The 24,341-nt window shown below is 41.8% G+C and overlaps 1 protein-coding gene across 1 annotated transcript in view; it reads left to right on the top strand.

Moving 5' to 3' along the window:
• The window catches only part of ATP10A (ATPase phospholipid transporting 10A (putative)), a 1,009,168-nt gene that overhangs the window by 941,481 nt on the left and 43,346 nt on the right, over positions 1-24,341 (top strand). Inside the window, exon 16 of the mRNA XM_069204275.1 lies at positions 13,885-14,010. Coding sequence (XP_069060376.1) covers positions 13,885-14,010 — 126 coding nt within the window. The remainder of the gene's footprint in view (positions 1-13,884; positions 14,011-24,341) is intronic.

Here is a 24,341-nt window from a genome sequence, read left to right as displayed (position 1 = left end):
TTGACTATATTCCAAGAATCTGGACCTTATCTTTCTTAAAAAAGAGACTAGGGTGTGTCAAAGAATTAAGGAAAACCTATCTAGCTTAACGAATCCTTCACATAGGTTAACCATGGTATCCTCCGCCCACACTCCCATACTCACAGAATAAGCAACCTTTAATGATTTCCATGTTCAATTATGCTTCCTGAGAGGTCCAAACAGGTACCCAAAGCATCAGTGAAGCCAGACGCACTAAATCAGAGATATACTGCAGTGCCAGCTCTGAAAGCAGGATATAGTGTGAACGGGCAGGTGGAACAGAAAGAAGGCATCTGCACGTCCAATTTTCCTCATTTTAAAGTGGTGCAGTATTGGGTTAACCCCATATGCCCGCCTCATATGAAGCTGCATGGATGCACTATGCTTTTCAGATTGATAGTAAAAGCAACATTTTTCGGCGACCTTGAGGCGACGGCATTTTAAATACTGCACATGTCCATCTAGACATTTTCAAGTGAAATCTTTTACCCTGGGTGTGCCAAGCACCCAAAGAGTCAAAAAGAATTCCTAGATATGGAAACTGTTGACCCTGGTCAAGATGGTACTACCAGTTTTAAAATTAGAAATGTTCACTTTCCCCAGTCCACGGGCCATGATGTGTGATTTGCTGAAGTCCGTGACTAGTTCTACTTTAACCATAAATGATATGAAAGAACCCACCAACTTAAGGAGGGCATTTGATGTGCGGGCAATTAGTACCTCGTCATCAGCATATAGCAAAGCAAGGACACGTGAATACCCCCATTCTAGAGATGTCATCAGAGGCCTTCATTAGTCATGGAATACAATCATTAATGTACTGAGTAAACAAAGGGGGAAGATACATCCCTGGCATACCCCCCTAGAAAGACCAGAAGGTTCTGACAATTCCACCAGAGTCTAACGATGGTCGTAGTGCATTCAATTTCCATTGTGTTAATAACAATTTTAAACGTATTAGAACATAGTACACAAACTTAGCGTGCAGTGCTGAAACGAGCCCTGCCCGAGCTCGTGAAACAGTTTAAAATGGGCCAGGACAATAAGATGTGCTAGGCTCAGCACACACAGCTGATGCCCAAAGAGGCTTCAAAATAACAATAGGTAAAACAAACTTGATCAAATTAACAATAGCTTGTAAACATGAGATACAACAATAATCAGAGGCAGAAATTGTAGTAGTCTAAAAGAACTTAATTGCTTGTAGGTCAGACGTGTTGTGCAAGTGTTACATCAGACTTAAAACGACATTTGCCCTGACATTCCAATCTTAGTATAATTTTTATTTATAGCAAAACAAAGCCCATTGAATTTCAGGTGACCACACCCTTCACCAGGAGCAATTGAAACAATCAAAATACTTATTTGAAAAGCTTCACCGGTTCAATAATCAACAACAAATACTTGTGGGTGGCACAAGCATCACAGGTGCCCATGTTATATAGGTTCCCTCCTTATTTTTTAACTCAGAAAAGCTGAACGGTGACATGAAAAAGAAGCTGCACGAAACTGCACCCTTAGTGAAAGAACGCATGCCCGGTCATAAGAAGCCCTCACCACTGACAAATGGCATATCTCAACGATCACTCCGAAAAACAAGTGCTCATGTGATCCATCCATGCATGAAACTGACTCGTGGTGACAAAGCAAGGTAATCTACCAATGCAGTATCTTCCCACCGTAAACAGTGTCCAGAAAACTGAAGATCAAACCATGGGTATAGTACCTCAAAGCAAGGGGGTACGCGGCACATGCAGCATAGAAGCCAACCAACTCAGATTAATCAAATGCCAGCCAGGAACAGCCTAAGATGCTGCCCTCCCCGTGACCATAAAAGTTGCTGTAAATACCTGAAAGCAGCAACCTGGTATGCCAAAATTGCAGGAACCGACGACCAAGTGGAATACCCAGGCTCTGTGAAACGTGACAAACTGTTACAGACAAAAATAAAATGTCACAGAAAAAAAAAACTGACTGTTCACTGAATAGTCAACAGACGACAGTGCGAATATTACCTGTAGGTCAAGGGAAACACCAGTCCCACGTGGGCCGACTCGGCGACTTCAAAGGAAAGCGTGTATCCCAGAAGGAATGACAGGTATATACAACGCGCGACCCGTGACATAGACCCGCCCACATGAATAAAACTAATCAACAGACTTCCATGGGACTGCAACCTGTCATGTCCTGAGCTAACTGTGACTGCCGAAATCTACTAGTGAAAAATAAAATAGTGAAAAATAAATAAACGCAAACAATTAAATAAATTAACAGTGCCCAAAAAACGATGTGTATTAACCAACCTGGCCAACATAAAACAACGTGCATGATGAAAAGCACGCTAAAAGACTTGTGGCTAAGAGATTATGTGCTCTCCACTTATTGTCCAAGACATTGTTCACGAAATGAACACTGAAAAGACAACTAAATAACGATGTCAAATACAAGCAGCCACAACCTGGTTTGATTGATGGAATAAAAGGCTGTAGGCAGCTCCATAAAAGCTAGGTACAGGGTGCAGGGCTTTGCAAGATTATATTTACCCAAATTGAAATGTAATTTCAAGCACTGTTTCACTGTACCCAGATCGACCTAAAAACCATACTGACAGGGGTATATGATATTCTCTTCAACCCATAATTTAAGGTGCTAAAACACAACCCTTCATATGATCTTTAACGTACTATCAAGTAAGGAAAAGGGTTATGTCATCTAGGGGCATTTGGATCTTTCTTCTTGAAAATCGATACAATCACTGACAGTGCCCAAGCGGTAGGTAGCCTATTGCTCAAAAACATATTAAACACATTTGTAAGCAAGGGAACCCAGTTCTCAAGTTTGCACGTAATCAAATTGATAGGTGTACCATCGGGCCCTAGCGCCTTAACCCCCATGCTTTGTTTATCGCCAAGAATTGATAGTGACAAATAAGCAACTATCTCTAGCATACTTGCTAGTAACTGCATTAAACACCTGTCCTCCTTTGCTTTATAAATGGACTGGAAATGGGAAACCCCCTCCCTACTAGTGATGCTGCAACGCATCATATTTGATGGGGCCGTTCTCTGATGGAACCCTTGACTATCTTCCAGAAACTTCTACTATTGTTGTGAGCAGCTGAAACCCCCAATTTACCCTAGTCTGCCTCAAGTAGTTCTTTTCTTTTTCATAGCATGCTCTTATGGTATTCATATGTAATTATAACCTCGTCCTGAATCCTGGGCTTAGCCACTAGAATGTTCTTGAGGTTATGATTAGCTATAGAATACTTGGTGTTAAACCATCTGGGTCTCTCTGGGATAAACGTCACGAGCTTCATTAAACGTACTTTAATGCAGTAACTAAGCTTCCCAAAATAGGCCAACATGGTACTCCTCCATTGTCCTCAGACAGACAGACCTGAAAGATCTCAAGATGTTTAACAATTAACGGCAACAAAAGACTCTGGAAAAAGTAAAAGCCAGCATAGCCTACAACCATCATTATAAGAAGACAGAGGGGGCAATTGCCTATCAGCGCAAATTAAAAAAGAAGCTCACCCTGCCCTAGCATATAACCCTCTGAAGAAATAGAGGACAAATTACCTGTGGAAAAAATTTAATCAGTAGTAGAGAGGTGGCCACTGCCTCTGAACGATGGCGCAAGGGGTCGATCATTGTGAAAGAGTTGAATAACATTGACAGAATCACCCACTGCTACATATAATCCAAGCTTGAAACCTCTACGGTCTGAATGCACCACATGGTCAATTGTGGTCACTTCCCCCAAAACTTTCAGTGTTTCTCCTTAACTTAGTGTTAAAGTCACCACAGATGATACAATTCAGCTGGGCCAGTACCCGATAATAAGGTTCCTTGAGCTCCTTTAAAAAGGAGAATAATTTGGCAAAATTACAACAAGGTGCATTGAAAAAACCATTGTAAAAATGAATAAAAAATAAAAGGAACTATTAGAATCCTTAATTAACTCTGCATGAAAGGCAGAGCAATCGGTAGCTAGTTCAACCACCAAGATTGCAAGTGATAGGTTAACCCAGATTGAGAGGACCCCCTTAACTCCTCCATGAGAAGGAGTAGCAGCAACTGCAAAGGAAGCAAAGACCTCACTCGATAATGGATTTATAGCCCAGGTCTCTTGAAAAAATGTAATGTCAAATCTGCAAATAATTACCATGCACTCCAGATTGCCATTCTTGGGTGCTGATACCTGCAATATTCCAACCAATCAATGAAAAAGAGGTTGCAGGCTTGCTAAAGAACCTTTCAGTAACATAATGAGTTAACTCTACGCAAGAGAATTGTGTAAAAGACCTTCCTTATAACCCTTAAAGAAGGAAGTTGAAGTCAGTCATTTTGGGTACAACTGGATAAAACTTCATAGCAACTGGTTAATGGGGATTCCATGAGTAGGCCCACTAAATCCGCATCACCATTAGTACCCACCAAAGAAACATGGCTTCGAGTTGGAATAGGCACAACAGGTCTGTGAGACCGGAGGCCTACTTAATACTGGGGAAAATAAAGTGTTATCATAAACAAGAACAAATTGAGTTATTAAAAATTAGCCTAATGCCACCATTACAATCTGTCTCTCTTTGTGAACCCAACCAGGTGCACAAGTCTGTAATCTGTGAGCAAGTCTCTGGTACCTAAAATTGATAATCATAGAATCTCTCTCCTTGTTCCTTGTGGACGTACTGATCCAACCCACCTTGAGTAGCATAATAATACCCGGTGTTTCACGCAAAGATAAACTTTTGTATTTCACCAACCAGTTCAGAAGCTTATTCGTAAGTTGTTCACCAATCTCAGATTGACTGTGTAGGAGCTGCAACTGAAAAGCGAGCAAACCCCCACACGATAAAGAAGTTATAGCCCATGTTTCTTGAAAAAGGTTAATATCAACTCAGCGAGTAATCAGCATCCAGTTTGGATTGCCAGTCTTGAGGCTGATACATGCAGTATTCCACCTAATCAATGAAATAGAGGTTGCAGGCTTGCTGAAGTGCCTTACAGTGCTTTCTACACAGGAGGAGTAACAGACTTGCCTGTAACCCTAAAGAAGGAAGATGAAGTCAGGCAGTTTGGGTGCAACTGGATCAAACCTCATAGCAGATTGTTAATGGGAGTTCCATGGGTAGTCCCACTAAATCTGTAGCACTGTTAGCACCCACCGAAGAAACAAGGCTTCGGGTTGCAATTGGGACAACAGCTCTTTGAGGCTAGAGGCCTACTTGATGCTGTGGAAAGAAAAGGTTAACATGGCCATGAACAAATTGAGTTTTATAGGAATATCTTAACAGCATGATCACAATTTCGCTCTCTTTGTGATTCCAGCCATTATCATAAACCAGTAATCTGTGAGCAAGTCTCAGGTACCTAAAATTGGTTATCGCACAGCCTCCTTCATTGTTCTTTGGGGACGCCCCTATCCAACCCAACCTGGGTATCATAATAATCACCTGTGCTTCACGCAAACTAGAAACCTTTGTATTTAACCAGCCAGTTCAAAACCTTATTGGTAAGATATTCACCGTTATCAAAAAGACCGTGTAGGAGTTGTGGGACCCCTATAAGAATTACCACAAAAGGACAGGCTGCCGGGAGGATGTTAGTAGTGACTAACTCTGTGGAAGATGCAGAAACCCTGCCAAGAGAAGATGTGCTTCTAAGCCCTCCTGACTGGACTGAATCACACCGACCATTACGAATAATAAATTAATGAGCCTTAGAACATTGCTAAAAGCCACCGTCTGACTGTCCATTCCAACCAGCAGGGTCTTTGGCAGTGGGGAAAGAGCTTTTCTGAGGAGTCATTTTTCCAGCCATCCTAAAGTAAGTGAAAGAGCAGCAGACTCAGCATTACGTCCCAATTTAGAAACCTGACCCTAATCCGAACACGGCAAAACATTCCTGGAAATTACAGAGTTATTATGTGGAAAGAGGGCATTGATTTGGCTTCCACTGACTTTCAATCTGCCCAGAACTGGAGATAGTTCCACTTAGGGAATTGTTGAGAATATTTTACAGCAATTGTCCATAAGGGATTTTGTAATAGATGGTGTAGAATTGATGTGTAAGTCGAGCCTGCCCTGGGTAGACTCCTCTACATGGAAGACCTTGCCCCCACCCCCTGTTTAGTCTGTTTGCCAACCAGGGATTCAGGACTGGTAGTATTTGCTACCATCAAAGACAGGCCTGGATCTGGTAAAATGATGGAAGAGGCAGAAGGGGTAGCCAGAACAGAGGAGCTAGTACTAGCCCACTCATTAGCAGGCGTAGAGCCTAGGCCCATATATAACCTTTCGGTAAGAGCTATTTTATTGCTGATGACACCCACTGCCTGCTCTAACATCCATCAGTAGAGGTACTTTTGGCAGGTGCAGCAAACATTGCATGAATGCTGGGAGCCTTAAGTTTGACCCTGGTGGAAATATGAGGTGACATTTGGACCAAGGCCGCCCACCACTAACTAGCAAAACTCCATGCGTGCACTCGAGCAGGCAGTCAAATCACATATTCATTCCTGTGAATGGCTCCTGAGAATGTCTCCAATGAATGTCTCCTGTACGGCTTCCCCTCTGGCTTCCTCTCTGACTCGTCCACACTTCTGGGTTCCCAGTGTGGTACCTAGGTCCCAACAGGAAGGGACACTGCCACTTCTTGAGCTCACTCGAGTGTGTATGCAGTTTTTCAATTGTGCCCACGACCCCGTGCCATCAGCCAGACAGGCCAAAGAGATTCAGCAAATGTTTTTTTGCCTGAAGCCACGATGCTCCTCCTGGGAGGCGATGTCTAGGACTGTTGCGTCTCCTTCCGAATGGCTGCTGGGTCTGTCGGTTTCATGGTCTGATTCCTCGGCATACGCAGAATGTTGCACCCCACTGCACTCTGGCCTGGGCCATACGCTCTGCGCTTGACCAATTTTGCAACAGAAACCCTGCATTTCCTGAGGACCCGCAATGCCTCAATAAGACACCTCATTACGGGCCCCTCATTTCCACCCCTTGGCGCTCTTCCTTGTACCACATTTCTCCTAGTTTTCTTGAACCCTGCATCACCTCAGCCAGGAATCCTTTGTCTGCTCCTGCATTTCCGAACCCTTGGCGTTCTTCCATGCCTCACACTGCTTCAAGATTTCAAGAACCCACAAACAATGCGTAGTTGGCGACAGCACCCCAGAAAGAAGGTGCCTCAACAGACTTTCTTTCAGCAGCCCTCTCCGGGTGAAGACAGGCCAAGAATACGATTCTTGACCAGGATTCACTTGTTTTGTCCCTTTTCATTATGATGATTCGGTTTCAAGTAATATGGTCAAAAAACATATCAAAGCTGCCTACGCCTGGTTAACAAACCTCTATATACAACTAATCTGACATTCACTTGAACACGAACTTACTCACACAAAAATTGCCACTATTGCTTAACAGCAAGAGTGAGTAAATCTTTCAAACGGCTGGGTTGTTAGCGCTTTGAGGTTAGGATACTGCAAGCAGTCGCATTAATGAACCTTTTGCAGATCATTTATTACCATGAAAATGGTGACAGATTTACTCCTGTGAACGAGGCAAGTAGATCTGTTACAAGGTTGCAGTAAAATAAGTTTCTCTATGTGGAAAAATATGTTTCCTCTTGAGAGAAAAATCGTTTTGATGGGTAAATGTTTATTTGTGCAAAACATTTAATAGAGAAATGTATGCTTTCTACATTAACACATACGTGAATAGTTACACATGGGCGCTGCACATGGAATTCATAAAAACGGGAAACTAAAATTGTCACAGAATCCATGGAGGAGTACTGGAATTCTTTTAGGATGGCATGATAGTTGAATTATTACTCTAAATATAGTTTATGCCTATGGGGATTTGTTTATGGCTGTTTTATAAACCAGTATATTAATCACTAAGTTCGCACAATCCATCTTTTAGGGATCAATATGCTGATTGTTAATTGAAGAAAAGTGGAGGAATAATTACAGTCATGCAAGGGTGAAAATAGCATGTGAATCAAATCAATACTGAGATGGACAGAGGCACATATTTACAAAACCCTTTTTATAGGGTGCTGCTTGCAAGTAAGGAAAGTTTGTGGGCGTGTGGAAATAGATTGTATGCCACATACAATATTGCGGAAATATTGTGTCCACATCATCAACCTAGCATTATATTGTAAACTAAGCATATAAATACTCTACTTTATTGCTCTTTGCTTACCTTTCTTAGTAAGTATAGGTGTAGTTACGAATCATAATTTTACACATACGTTACATTGTAGTGATCAGTGGAAAGGATGTGATATTTTTGTAGGTCAAGATATTGTCGACTTCGATGTAGCGGCATAACTGTCACTATGTGACTATTCACTGATAAGAGCTATTTATATTCAATATATCATAAACTGCTCAACGTGTTTTGAATTATCAGTTTTCACATGCCTTTCCCAATAAGTAGCACTATTTGTGCTCCGTTCTAAGCCCCTCACTGTCCGTAGTTTGTCTGCCTCGATGTATTACTTTGTCTATTTTATAGTCATAATATATTATGTTGTATTTCAGTATAGCTGCATTGTGTTCATAACTGTATGAGTGAGGGAAGTGCGGGGGGAGGGGCAAGGACTTGTACTGCCCATAGGTTAGAATGCTGCCTAACAGGTACAGTTCTTCATATACAATTAAAGGAGTAACATAACTAATGAATAACGTTATTTGGCCTGCTCTGATAATCTCAATAGTAACATAGCAATTGTTTATTTTTATTTTATTATTTTGTGAAATGATAAAAATCACTGGTAGCCCCTTTTTAGGTTGGGTTTGACAGTGTAGCTCTCTAAAAAAGTTCTTCTGCATACAGTATCCATAGCCTGATGTTTTGTCCACTCCCTCCAACCATCTGGACCACCCACTTTGATCCATTGGCTTTTGACGTTGCCATTCAGACCTTGGTCCAGCCTAGTTGAGAATTGTTGTTTCCTAATAATTGTGTGAGTGTATCATTCCTGCAACTATAGAAAGGTTGCATTCCAATGAACAAGGAACTATTTTACATCTGTAAAGTACACCAAATCATCACAATTTGTGTCACATTTTATATTTGCACTCACCGTCTCTCTACTCTGACTGGCTGCACTATAAAAAATGCAGCCTCCTTTTAACCCAGGACTGTTAGCTTTGAAAGTGTTTGTTTATGATTTTTAATTCAAGATTATGAACTTCCTGTCCTCTCCCCATTTACATGGCGAGCAACTAACCATTGAAAAGTTAAACAAATCATCGCATAATGACATAGTATGCTGGTTTTCCACCCAAATTCGACAGTATGTTTGTTGTTTATAACTTCTTTTTATGGTTCCTTGCCTTTCTTTTCTTTCTTCTTAAGGGTGTTAAACGAGGTAGTTCTGTTTTACATGAAAGGGTCGAGGGTAGTCAAGGTTAAAAGGTGAACAAGGCTTGAAGCTGAGGTCCAATGCCTACAGGTCACCGTGTAGACAACCCTTGCAGAGTGAACATCCTGTGATGAGACTTGACAGGCTTAGTTCTGGCTTTATGGTGCATCTACCTATGAGACCTTTTGCTACCAATTATTTAAGATATGCACAGAGAGGGCTTCAACTGTACTTGGCAAGTATTTCTCTCTCATGTGGGCCAACAGCTGGTGCACGCAGCCACAGTACTAATAACACAGTGTGCGCTTCAAGTTACTGTGTGGTCGGAGGTTGGGTTATTAAGAATGTGTCTCTCTAGCTGAGCCCCAAGTCTTCGAACACAGAATTCATAATTAAAACTAATGTATCACCCCCCAAAGTATGGCCACCATGTTGGGAGTCCACAAGTCCTTCTTTGCTTTTTAAAGTGAGGCCCAGTCATCCTTTCAGCTCGCTCCCTTTCACAGAACATGCAGCAAACACTCTCTTTGTAGCCTCAGTGGGATGGAAGGAATAATAAAAGATGTCCGCCAATGCCTTCTTTCCAACCGTATCAACAGATAGTAAAAGCTAGTTGAAAATCTCCTTTGAGCACGTGGGGGCTATGTCTATAGCAATGCCTTTGGCTTTATTGGCTATGACTGTCATGAGACATGCAGTGTTTATTTAATTGGTAACACACCCATCCCTCTGTTTTAACATTAAACATGTGCAGAACAAAACTAATGTTTCTTCGTCGGATAGCAATTGTACAAGTTTTTGAAACGTAAATATTTGTGAAGAACGCTAACTTTGTATCCCACGTGCTATAAAATGTTCACTTTTCATACTTCCATTAAATAATATAGTGTGAACATTTCAACTTCTTCAATTCCACAAAAATAATTCATTTATTTGGTGTCACATTAATACAACTGTCTCATACTTAGATTTTAAAACTGAATTTTCAATTTATCCTTCACAGTCTGTGGAAATAATTGCTAGGCACATTGTTTAAAATGTCAGGCATCCCGAATCCCCACAATACTGGATTTAAATATCCATAATCTTGTTGCAGGATACCTGCACAACAAGTTTTATAACATTGAGCTTTGACTGTCTCAAACGTCTTTCCCTCAAGCCCATGAAGTTACAAAAAAAAAAATAGCAAAACCAATATTAGTGCCAGCTATAATCTGATGAAAGGAAAGTCAAGCAACCTCCTTTATTGTAGGGCCTAATGTGCATTTGAGACTTCACAATGTACTGAATACATATATATATTTGGACCTGAAATTAAGAAAGAGTTTTCCATTCTTACCACACAACCATGCTGGAAGCAGCCAGGGTGCACCTATTGCAGCTAAATGTGAGAAGATGTGTAGTTTGTGTGCACACAGACTAGCAACAATCCGTGTTTTGTACCTGGCAGATGTTGGTGTCATCGTGAAAGGCAACTGTTGCATTGCTTCCGAAGGAGAGTCTCAGAAAAAATAAGTACACAATACAGAATGCAAAGAAACGAAATGACTAGGATACTTATGACTCTTAATTAGCCAAATGTGCTGATATGTAAATATATCGTTTTGCTTTATTTGGGTTTGGTCTTCTAATACAGTGGCAACCATGTTCCAGTGTAAACGTCATTCCTTCGTGGAAACCTAAAATGTCTTTCATTTCTTATCAGGGATTAAGAAGTGCTCGAACATTAGGTAAAGTATTCGTCTGAGACTAAAGGCATACTCAGTGGAGAGTGTGAGCAGGAATTAGATTTAATTTTCCAAAACGCTCTTTAACTTGCCTTCCCTGCCTTCTCTTTGGCCCTTTTTATTTTCTCATAAAGTTGCAGCATTTTGTTGCAGACAGCCGCATCTCGGACGCTTCGTAGCTGTAGCTTGCGACATACAAGGTGCAGACTCCCAGTTGTCCAGTCTAGGTTCTATGATGCTGCTTTGCTAACTGTGCTAAAATATTGTATTTTAGTGGCCCAAAGGAGCAACAGTTCACTGCAAGGTAAGTATGCTGTTCATAAGATGTCATATAAGGTCCAAATGGCCAGACCCATTGGCTACGCCAATTCTAGTCAAATGATGCATTCCTTTACTGTCTACCAATCAGAGGTAGGCGAAATTCCCTTTTTTAATCCATGATAAACTGATGCGCATTGTGGACTGTTGTGCTGTTTCTGTATCTGGCTGCCCTGTATTGAAAAAAGGAAGGAATACAAATGAACTGATCGGCAAAGCAAGAATTCTTCATTGAGGAATGAATACAACAAATAATTCATGTGCTGGCTGGTACTGTCAGGGACTGAACAAAGTAACTACCTTAATAGTAATTACATGAAGTTAATTGCAATAGCTGGCCCCTGACAATGCTGATCACATCAACTTTCCCAGCAGGGAAGCTTGCACTGTTTGTGAAGGCTTTCTGAATCAGGCATGGAAATTCAGAAGAAATTCATATTTAAGATAGGGGTAACACAGCCTCTCAGACTAAAATCTTTAGGAATTGTGCCCCCGTATCCATTCCACAAGAAAGTCCATGAGTCGATATCTTCAGTCATTCTTCACTTTATTTTCTTCTCTTGAATATTGACTGAAGACATGGTCTCATGGACTTTCTTGGAGATTGGATGTTGTCTTTATTGACAGAACCATAATACGTATTAGAGGGTGCTGTTCAGTTATCTCATGCCTGTATTAGAGAACAACCTTTGTTCTGATAAGGGGGTATGGCGATTTGCCTCTTTTGATCTTTGCGCCTTAAACTGTGATTTTAGGCATTCCCATGATATGATAAGTGCAGTTATGCTGAATACTCCAAACATTTTCTAGCAATCTAAATATTTTGGATGTATTTTGATAATACTGACTTGCCAAACCAGTGTGAGCCTCAATATGTTCCTGCGATGATTGTATTCTAATTACTTATTTATCTTACTGTGTAAGATTATATAAGAACCTATTTGTGTTGCCATTTGCACATATGTTTTTCAGGATTCGAGTTGTTATCAGGATCCACATTTCTTTTCCCGGCAAATAGTTTAGCATTTTCCCCTAGTAGCACTTTTTTAGGTCTTGGCTACAGACATCATTAGCTTTGTAAAATATTTACACTCACCTATTCCCTTCGTTCCACTGCCACCCCTTCCCACTTGTTGCCTCCTTCCTCTGCTCCTGAAACCTTTATTTTACTTATTATTATTATTCCACCACCCCCACCCCGTTAACCCCACCCCACTGTAATCAAGCAAAAAACCTTAGCCTGACCAGCTGGTCTCTATCAGTCAGCAGCTCACTGAGGGGAGGATCTGCCTTCTCAGCGTCCAGCTCTAGTATCCGTTGTATTATGCCTTGAAAAAATTCTGGAGCAACAACTACTGCCTGACTGCTAAAAGTAGAAACAAAGATGGAGCAACCAAAGGACAAGAACCAGGCCGGGTGTTTGACTAAAGTAGCAAACATCATATATTTCCCACATAAAAAAATTCTCCACAAGTATACTCTCAGAACTACCTGTCACGGAGAAGTGTCCCACACCTCTTAAAAACCTCAGCGTGTCTCTTTCAGAATCATAATTGCTTATCTCCCACACAAAACACATACACAAAATATACAAAGCAAGATTTGACATGCCCCTGACTGTCGGCCCACTGAATTAAATTAGGCACTCCCAGGTGCCACATCCATTCATGAGGCAAGGATAATCTGAACAATTCCAACCAATTCAGATGCTTCTTTAATAAAAAATAAATACAAAAAAGACGACATGAAAGTCCACTGTCCCTCTATCTCGTCAACATCACCTGCACACAAGTGGCAATGGCACACATCCACCATGTGGTGCTAATCTTGAAACACCATGACGTCATCTTTATTGACGAAACAATTATTAGAGGGTGCTGATCAGCTATCTCGCATCTGCTGGCTGTCCTTGTCTACATCTCTGAGAAGTGAGTTTTTTTTCTTACCAATCCTTGGGGAGGGTAGCTTTTCACCAAAGCGGTAGCTTATTTTTTTCGGCATAGGAGTGACTTTCACATTTTGTAATTGGGTTGGGTTTCCTTCTCAGTGGACCCGAGAGCGAGCAGTGCTGGTATAGATAAGAGTTGTAGAAATTGTTGTGTCTTTGTCTTGTACTTGCTTCAAAGTGCAGAGGCAAGGATGGAGGCAGAAAATAAGTCATTGAGGGATTAATGCTCCACTGTGGAATTTGATGCTCTCAGGACTGCCATGGACTTCAATCATTCTGGTTGCATCGAAAGGTGTAGATACGTTGTATGTTTGACAGGCGCAGACCTTGTTAATTCTCAAACGTATCCCTAAATATTTTAATCTCCTGCTGGGGGATAGCCAGCATGTTTTGGAAAGCAGTCCTGCATGGTCAGTCTGAGAATATTAGTGTGCAGAAAAAAGTCTTAAATCAGTCACCCATGGTCATTTACATTCCTTTCTTTCAGGCTGTAATGGCAAGTGATTTTGCAGTCCCAAAATTCCGATACCTGGAGAAGCTCTTGCTTGTTCATGGGCACTGGTGTTACTCGAGGCTTGCCAACATGGTGCTATTTTTCTTTTATAAGAATGCAGTAAGTGTTTCAGTTTACAATTTCACTTTATTTTTATCTTGTTACTAGAACAACTTTTGCAAAAAACACTTATCAGTATATAATGATTTTACACTTATATGAAATTTATGAACCATCTGCAATATGTCAAGATTTCCATATAAATATTTTAAAATTTATAACCAGTTGCCGAATTTATTGGTATATTGATAAACTCCTAGGCTTGTGCAAATGTTATTTTCCAATTTAAATTTAACATGTTCACCTTTGTTCAATGAAAGCTGACATGTGAACATTTGTCCTATATTATGGTTCCAACTTGGACAGACTCTTTCAAGTGCTGAAATCCAAAACCTATTCCCATCATCCATTTTTACGTATGGCCTCCTGTTCTTAAACGGTAATAAAATTGATTAAACCTATGAAAGAAAACCATTTCTGAATATGTTGGATGTATTTTGATGATGCTGACTTGCCAAACCAACATGGTTCTCAGTATTTTCCTACAATAATTCTATTCTTACTTAAAACTGCATAAGATTATATAATTACTTAGATTATATAATTCCTTATCTGTATGTTTTCCAGGAGTCGAGTTTTTATAAGGATCCACATTTCTCCTCCTAGCAAATATTTTAGCATTTTCTCCCAGTAGCTCTTTTCTAGGTCTTGGCTACATACAGCATTAGTTTTGTAAAATATTTACACTCCCCATTCCCCATTCATTATTTCATTGCACTACCACCTTTTCCCACTTGTTGCCTCCTCCCTTATCCTGCACAACTCTATTTTACTTTATTATTATCTCCCTCCCTTTTCCACCCCGTCGCACTGCGCTATGGTAGGAGGCTGGCCTGGTTTGTAGTGGGTACCTAAGGTACTTACACCTTATACCAGGTCCAGTTATCCCTTATTAGTGAAATGCAGTCAGTGTCTAGAAGCCAGGCTGTCTAAAGGTAGCTGTAAGCAGAGCAGCCAAGGCTGAACTAGGATAAATGCAAAACTCTTGCAATCCCACTGTAGTCGCACAGTTCTCACACATATGAAAGACAATATTCAGTGTTACAAAAATAAAGGTACTTTATTTTAGTGACACAATGCAAAACAAATACTTTGGAGACTATACTCCCTCAGGAGGTACGTAAATTACACTATATATATACTTATAACCAAAAGCAGGTAAGTACACAGTAGGAAAACAGTGCAAATAGTGAAAATCACAATAGGTTGCAATGGGCCTAGGGGGGACACAAACCATATGCTAAAATAGTGGAATGTGAAAGTTGGTTTCCCACCTAGACAAGTGTAGTGTGTAGAGGGGCACTGGGAGTGTAAGAAAACACCAAAGGTAAGAAATATACCCCACCCCAGAGCCCAGGAAAGCAGGAGTAAAACACAGCAAGTTTCCTAAAACACACTAGAAGTCATGATAGAAGATAATGCAATAACCAGAAGAGACTGCAAGACACCAACAATGGATTCCTGAACCTGAAGACCTGTGGAAGAAGGGGTCCAAGAACCGATGAAGAGTCCAGGAAGAACAGGAGCCCCTGCTAACCCAGATGAAGGTGCAAAAGAAGAACCACCAGTGAGAAGACAAAGTCAGTAAAGCACCAAAGAAGACACATGCGGGGTCGTGGTTGGTACAGGAGATGTCTCGCACCTGACGGATGAATGCAGTCTGGTTTGCATCACTGGATTCTGCCAACAAGCCTTGGCTCACGCAAAACACGCGGTTGGCAGAAAATGGTGCTGACTAAGAGGGACCTGGTGGCCCCTAACCAGGAGGGGGAGATGGAGGGGGCTTTCAGCAACTCAGAGAGCCCTCAGAAGACCAGGCATCGTGCACAAGAGTCCCACAGTGTGGGGACAAAGGAGGTGCAAATGGAGGCCCATGCAGCACAACACAAAGGATTCCCACGCCACCGGAGAACCACTAAGGAAGCTGTGCGATGCAGGATGGAGTGCTGGGGGTCTAAGCTGTGCTGTGCATGAAGAACTTCTTGGAAAGACGCAAACAAGCCTTGGCAACTGCAAGTCACACAGTGCATGGGGTACTGTCTTGCGTGGGGAGGCAAGCTCTTACCTCCACCAAAGTTGGACAGCTGGATGTTGGGATTGTTGGAGTTACTTCAGTCCACCACCCGTGTTGCTGAATCCACGCCTGTCGTTTGGAGTGGGGACCCAGGTCGTCGCTGCAGAGAGGTGCCTGCTGAAGCAAGTTAATGACTCTGTCACTCCACGGGAGATTCCTTAGGTTCTTCTGGTGCAGGATGAAGACAGGCAGTCCTCGGAGAATGCATGACTTGGAAACTGTTGCAGCTGCTGGCAGGAGCTGAAGATACAATGTTGCAGAAGTCTTCTTTGCTTCTTTGTTGCAGTTTTGTAGAGTTCCTGGAGCAGTCAGCGGTTGATCCGTCACTAGAAGATGAAGTAAAAGATGCAGAGGATTCCTGCTGGAGTCTTGCAATCCGAAGCTGAATAAACACCCAGAGGAGAGACCCTAAATAGCCCTGAGAGGGGGATTGGTCACCTAACCAGGTAAGCACCTATAAGGAGGGTCTCTGACGTCAACTGCTGGCACTGGCCACTCAGATACTCCCAGAGTTCCCGGACCATCCTGAAAACAAGATGGCAGATCCTAGGGACACTCTGGAGGAGCTCTGGGCACCACCCCTGGGGTGGTCACTCCTCTTTCCTTTGTCCAGTTTCATGCCAGAGCAGGGTCTGGGGGTCCCTGAACTGGTGTTGACTGGATTATGCAAGGAGGACACCATCTTTGCTCTTCAAAGCCTTCCCAGAGGCTCTGTGAGGATACCCCTCCCATGCCTCTAATGCCTATTTCCAAAGGGATAGGGTGTAACACCCCTCTCCCAGAGGAAATGCATTGTTCTGCCTTCCTGGGATTGAGCTGCTCAAGCCCCAGGAGGGTAGAGCCTGTCTGTGGGCTGCCTGGAAAACCTCATAAGGCTGATATGGCAGTACTGGGGGTGCACTGTAGAGCCCCCAGAGTGCATGGGATTGTGCAGCCAATACTAGAATCAGTATTGGGTACAATTCCCAGTTATTAGACACCTTACTTGGCCATATTCGGAGTTACCATTGTGAAGCTGTACATAAGTATTGACTTATGTCCAGTGCGCACATAAAATGGCATCCCTGCACTCACTAAGTCCAGGAAAATGGGCCTGGACGTCGGGGGGCACCTCTGCTAGTGCAGGGGTGCCCTCACACACAGGTACTTTGCACCCAGCCTTCAAGGTTGGAAGATCTGATAAATAGGTGTCTTATAAGTGACCTGTGTAGTGAAAATGGCTGTGAAATAGAGCATGCACTATTTCACACAGGCTGCAATGGCAGTCCTGTAGAATCCTTTGCATTGGCTCCCTATGGGTGGTAAAAGAAATGCTGCAGCCCATATGGATCCCCAGGAACCCAAATACCCTGGGTACCTAGGTACAATATACTAGGGACTTATAAGGGGGGACCAGTATGCCAATTTGGAATGACATACTGATTTATCAGTATGTCGTGACAAATTTAGAAATGGAGAGAGCATGAGCAGTGGGGTCCTGATTAGCAGGACTCCAGTGACAATTTAGACAACAGTGAAACACACTGACAAGCAGGCTATAAACCATAAGCACTGGGGTCCTGACTAGCAGGATTCAAGTGACACAGTCAAAACACACTTACATCAGGCAGAAATTGGGGGTAACATGCCAAAAAGAGGGTACTTTCCTACAGCTGTCATAGGAAAACCTTGGATTCCTTTGCTTTTCAGTTTTCAGAAATGCCCAGGGTTGGTAGGGTTCCCTGATTGTAATATCCCCAATGGATACTGAGAGGACAGCTTTATTAGTTAAGACACAGTTTTTACTTTTTACTGGACTTTCTATAAAACAAAACATGCTGGGGGAGTCTTTTTGAGAAAGTGGGAGGAGAGGCTCACTGTATCGAACTGCTGAAGTGGCAACCATGCTTGTGCTCTCATTGTGCATTCACTACATACTCCTCCTTGTCTTCCAGCTGACTGTGATGTCTTTTGTCTTCAGTTGTAATTTTGATTGTTTTCACTTAGTCTTTGGCAAAGGTCTTCTCCTGCCCTTCATCCCTCCCTTTGGCTTTTGATCCAAGACTCCAGTGCCCACCCCCTGATGTTGCCAGAGTTACCAACAAAAGTATATTTCAGCACTCTTAGCACCCCTTATGTAACATCAGGATCTGATGGGGTAGACTACAGGGTTTATCAGATGTTCCCATCGCATGGGTATGTAGATACTTGATGTAGAGTTGAGACTCTAGCTCTGCCAACCTCCTGCCATCCCTCCTTGTAAATTTGCTCATTCTACTCTGAGAGTGAGTGATGTTGTGTAGGAATTTTAGGAAGAGCGCTTGTTAGCAAGGACCTGTACATGGCAAATCAATCCTTCAGCAGAGAAGAGAAATGTATGAAGTATGATGCCAAGGAGAGCTCAATGGTGTTTTAAAGCTCATCAGTTAGATTGGTACAAGTGAGAAGGCAGTGGTGGTGTGATGCAATTCTTCTGGGGGAGCAGAGCTTAGAAGTCATCCTTCGCCTGTATGGTAAGGTGTATAGTATCCTGTTGCTGCAAAAGGCAATAGGAATGTGAAATGAAATTTGCTTCTCCACACACTCATAGAAAAAGACCGAAGCCCCTTATCCCGGACTGTTTTCTTCATTACTGTGACCTATAGTGAATCTAGAATGTTGTTAGTTAATATCCCCTTACAACAGTTTATCTTGTCTTTAGGGCTAAAAATAACACATTTCTTCTCCTGTCTTTGGAAACTTAACTAAGTTCTATACCACGATGGCCTTTTCTTTATCAGACAGTGGAATATTAAAGCAGAGTAATTATTTTTGATCCTCTATTCACAAATGAGTTAAATCCCTCTACATCCAATTATGAACTATTAAGTTTATTGCTAGTTCGGTGTGATTAAGTCCTACACCAAAAGAAAAAAAACAACCTTATTAGATTATTTTAATAGTTCCCCTCCAAGAGGCAATCTCACACCTCAAAACCTTGGTGCCACTCTTGGGAAAGTTTCACACAATATTCAAGTGGATTCTAAGGTTGTGAGTGGGGAATCTAAATAGGGGAATGTCTAATGCCTTCCAGTCTTGATTTAACTTCTACACAGTGTTTACATTTCTCTGCATCTGATAACAGAATGAACTAACACTGAAAATATCTTGGACCCAAATCCATCCGATGCATCACAAGCCCGTTCTAACATACACAGTCTCGTGGCTTCCCTGCATGCTTCCATTAACACCTGTATCAGCTATACCTAAACCTGAAATATCTGCTGCCATAATTGAGTTACAGGATGTTTTAGCCTCTGCTTTGAACATTTTCAGAAACAACTTACCACACAAGATCACCTGCTTCAAAATCCTAATCTCCTTTCCTATAACCTTGACTAATTGATCAGATCAGTCAGGGGAATAATTATACATCCCCCATTCTACTAAGGTGGTGGACAATCCCTTGAAAATCATAAAACAAAATCAGAAACAAGGTAGTTTCACTAAGCCAGCAGTATCTTTATAGTAACTAATAGTGAATATGAATATTCAGTCTGTGATCCTCATACATTACCTGATGACATTTCTTCTGGTCTCGTAAATGCTCCTGCAGATGTCACCTAAAACAACTAAGAATCAATTGAATGGGGAAATAAGCATGTCAGCAGAAACTTGTCCCAAACTGGACCATGACTGAAATTGATATACTAACAAAAAAAGTCTAATCTCTAAAAAAGCTGTTTTAAAGCTGCAGTCCTTCACTTTGTGTGAGGAGCCCATTATGTACACAAATCCACTATGAATAACTCAAGTATAGATCTTGATCCACTTTCAAAATCTTTTATGCCACACTAGTTCATAACTACGGAGAATGCATCTGCAAGGTTGAAGGTGGTTGCAAGAAATATTGACATCCACAAGGCTATGAGTATGGCTAATATTGACAAAATGAAAACTGTGGATGGCTTACAACTGACACAACACAGTTGATATTCGAAAATATATTTCAGGATTGATAAGGTTGTCATCTTTGAAATAGAGCACATTTTATCGAAGTCCTTCAAGCAAATATAGAACTTGAAGAACTAATAAAATCAGACCCATCTACATGGAACTTACATTGTGCTTGAGTCACAGCTGCAGTCCGTGCTATGACTTGGTCTTTTATAGATGAATTTCTCCAACGTGCTATTAGGAGAAATATATTCTGATGGTCTGTGACTGCAAATTGCTAAAACAATGGTGTGTTTTGGGAACTTCTACTTTTCTCAGTTTATTTGGCAGACCTCTCCCAATAATTCAACAGTGTGGCCTGCTCCCTTCCAGGATTGGGCAGTAGAAGGATTAATACGTTGAAGTTTGCCAACAGTATTGCACTAATAGATCATACACACTTCTCAAATTAATTTGTTAAAACAAAGGCTACAAAGCAATCTCTTTGGGTAGTTGCCTTCTCCTTTTTGCAACTCGCAGGGAGCTCAAAAAGTTGAACCATTTTTTCATGTTTGTATGGTAGACGTTATAAGTACCCTGGACTTGAGTGTTGTAAGATCTCAGAGTATCCTATTTTATCACAGTTGAAAAGTATCCTTTGGAAACAATACCTAATGATTAGAAAAAGCTGATCTGCTCAAGTCTTAAGTTGCGTATGTGTGGCATCTTTTTCCATGACTACAGGCAAATTATGAGGATGTGGTACTGTCTGAAAACTAGTGTTCATGATTCATTAAAACACATTGGGCCTCATTACGACCCTGGCGGCCGGCGATAAGCTGGCGGTAACACCACCAACAGGTTGTCGGTGTACTGCCAGTGTATTATGACTGTGGCGCATTAGCCACGCCATACTGCCGGCCCCTCCAATATACCGCCAGGCTTCCACCTGGCGGCCATAATCCCCAACCGCCAGCCTGTCCATGGCAGTAAACATCGCCATGGAAAGGCTGGCAGTAAGGGGGACTTGGCATGAGCAGTGCATGGGCCCCCAGGCACAGCCCCATCGCGCATTTCACTGCCCGTATTTTGGACAGTGAATTGCGCGACGGGTGCTGCTGCACCCGCTGCACATCAACATTGCCGCCGGCTCTATTATGAGCCGACTGCAATGTTGTTGTGACTTTTCCGCTGGCCCAGCGGAAAAGTCATAATAGGGAGCCACATATACCGCCAGCACTGGCGGTATAGTGGCACCCGCAGCTTCGGCGGTCTTTTTAAAAGACCTCTGAAGTTGTAATGAGGGCCATTGTGTTTAAGGTATTAATTTAACTACAATACCACTCTTCATTTTACGTAGTTGTAAAGAATGCTGTTAATTGTTTGGCAACAGATCTTAACTCTTTGTGTATACCATGTCAAGGCCTATAGAAAAGTTGGTTTAAGAAACTGATTTGAGCACAGAGTCCTCAATATGATTATAATTATTTTATAATAATTAAAAAGACTGATTGTTGTCTAAATATCTTTCTACTAACAGAATAAACTTTTATGTTCCATTTAAGCTAACTGAAATATATATATATATATATAGTTTTTTTAAAAAAATTTAAAAGGAGCAAATTTAGGTTGCAGTTATTCACAGTCGAATGACCCTCATAAATTGGCATTACAATCTCAGCACTTGTCCTTGTTGTTATGCACTATATATTGCTGATGGTAACAAAACTTGCCATTTTCATATGGTCAGATGAAATGGTTTTGTTGTAGTTATGTCATTTAGAAAACATGCTATTGAATGTTTACATTTATTTTTAAATCTTTTTAGCTATATAAATTCCTGTTCTGTGGAATATACAATGTTAATAATTAAATAAAAATACAATTGAGAACTATTGGGTTCCTCGGAAGCCATCCTGAATTCCTTTGGCTCGCTGATTTTCACAAAAACATCGATTGTTAGGGTTCCCTAGGTGCTGTCTGACCCCCCATCTCCAATGCTGCAGCCTCCCCCATGAAAACTGAGAGAAAATTGTTTTTAGAACATAGTTTTGATGTTTGTCAGGCATACCGTTCGATCTTTCCCACAAGGGGTGGCATTAATCCTGTATCTGTATGAGCCCTGAGGTGGTGGATGAGGTCTAATACTGGAAAGGGTCATCTAGCCACCCCATTAATTTTATAAATGACTTCTTGGGTGTCTAGCAGACTTTCAGTTTTCCGGGACAGTCTGCCCACATACCCTGTTTATTTCATGAATTACGTCCCTAGTGTTTAGTGGACTCTGTCCCCCATAGAAATGATTGTTCATGGCGATGTAGGGAATGGTGATGAATCTTCACATGGAAAGGACGGTTTATTTTGTTTCCAGTTTATCCTCTTATGCTTGTCACTATAAAGGATTTGATAGCCCAGGGTAGGAAAGAAGGCGCTCCGGGCCCAAATGGACTTCCCCCTGCTGTCTTCAAGTATAATAGGTCCTTCTGGGGAGCAACCTTAGAACCTCTAAATTGGCCATACTGGCATCATCCCACAGTCCTGGAAAGGGTCCATAATTTCACCCATCTTTAAAAACGGGGACAGATCCCTTCTAAACAACTTTTGTTTAATTGCTCTAATAGACATTGAAGCAAAGTACTTTGCTGGTCTGCTGTTGTAGCATCTGTCTGCATGAATTGCTGAAAAGGGATTAATCCCCAAGACCCAAACAGGATTCTCCAAACTTACTGGTACCATAACGAATATAATGGCCATTGGACTCCTTATTGACAAAGCAAGGACACAGAAACGGCAGCTTCACCTATATTTTGTTGAATGTAAGGCCCATTTGACCACGTGGAGTGGAGTCTGCAGTTGAAAAAGCTCTAAAACTGGGGACTTCCAAACTCACTTTTAAACTTGATAATAGCCCTACACACGGATACATAGGTCCAGATTAAACTGGGAACAGACATTCATCTCTCGAGGAGGATACCAACTACCAGCATTCTAAAACAGGGCTGTGTTCTGGCCCTCACACCTTTTAATTTATTCCTAGCAGACCTGGCGGGCTTACTTGCCCTTACAAATCCACATGCCCCAAAAATTGGAGACCTGGAATTACCATGCCTTATGTACGCAGATGATCGGTTCCAGAGATTAATAAATGCAACCCAACAATACTCGGCCGACAACATCCTTACCCCAAACTTTGAAAAAACTCACACAATGTCAAAAGTACTAAAAGCCAAACTGTTGCCTACAATAACATACAGGAGTGAAGTACAAAAAGGCAGAGATTCAGAAATCCTAAATCACACAGAGAGTAAAGCCTACCGGATCATCTTTCACCTTCCTAAATTTACTTCCCCCACTCAACTTAGACTGGAGTTCGGCCTATTGGATCCGTCCCTGGCAAGACGAAGTGCATTTATAAATTTCTGGAGTAAAAGTCCAAGGTGCTACCACGGACTCTCTTAACTACCATCTATGGCAGGAGCTTGAAAGCAAGAGCACCTGCCCGTCCAGAGTTTACCTAGATGACGCCCTTAGGAGGACTGGGCTCTCCGATCTCTCCAGGACCTCAATCTTGCATAGTGCTTTCAAAAAAGCTGCCTGGAAATCAATTCGGCTTCAATCCTTGTTGGAGGACAAAGCAATCTTTTCGCAGAGATCTCACACTTGGATGACTCTGAACGCCTACATGTCTCTGGCCTCACAAGCACACCTTGGCCATGGCTTTTCGAGGCGAACCAAATAGAAATTCCTAAGGTACCGATTAGGGCTTTTCTCATGTGCTCAAAACGCAACCCACTGGCTGAAAGGTGCAAGAAATACTACCTGCCGTTTATGCAATGAGGGCACAGAAGATCTCCTACACAACTCCTGTTCATGCGAAAATCTGCTGGAAAGAAAAGCTTTATTAAAACATAAGTTTAACGAAAGAGCCCTATGAACAAGGAGGAAAGCCGTGCTGGCATGTTTTGCACCTGGGGACCTGTAACTGGATTGCGGCTTAGTGAAATTTTCTATCCCTGGCAACACAAAAGCAACCAAAAACACAGTGAGCCACCAACTTTGTGCACCATCTTTCTCCAATCCTTAATATGGACCTTTATAGTACAAGACCTCTGCCATGGTGATAAACGGGTCCTCAGCCATCACATGTGCCTAAATTAATCAACCAGTTAAAAACAATGTGCCTAACGACTGCTTAAATTTTTAATGATTTTAAACAAAAATGCAACCAATTGTGCTAAGTGTTTTATGCAATGGTTGTGCTAATTGTTTTATGCAATGGTTTTAGGTTGATTTAGAAATAAACTATGGGAAATCCAGAATAATCCCCCTTAATCGTAAACCTACCTTACGCCGAAAGTGGTAT

The sequence above is a fragment of the Pleurodeles waltl genome, chromosome 8 (genome assembly GCF_031143425.1).
Source record: "Pleurodeles waltl isolate 20211129_DDA chromosome 8, aPleWal1.hap1.20221129, whole genome shotgun sequence".
Taxonomy (NCBI): domain Eukaryota; kingdom Metazoa; phylum Chordata; class Amphibia; order Caudata; family Salamandridae; genus Pleurodeles; species Pleurodeles waltl.
This window is presented reverse-complemented; position numbering and strand designations above follow the sequence as displayed.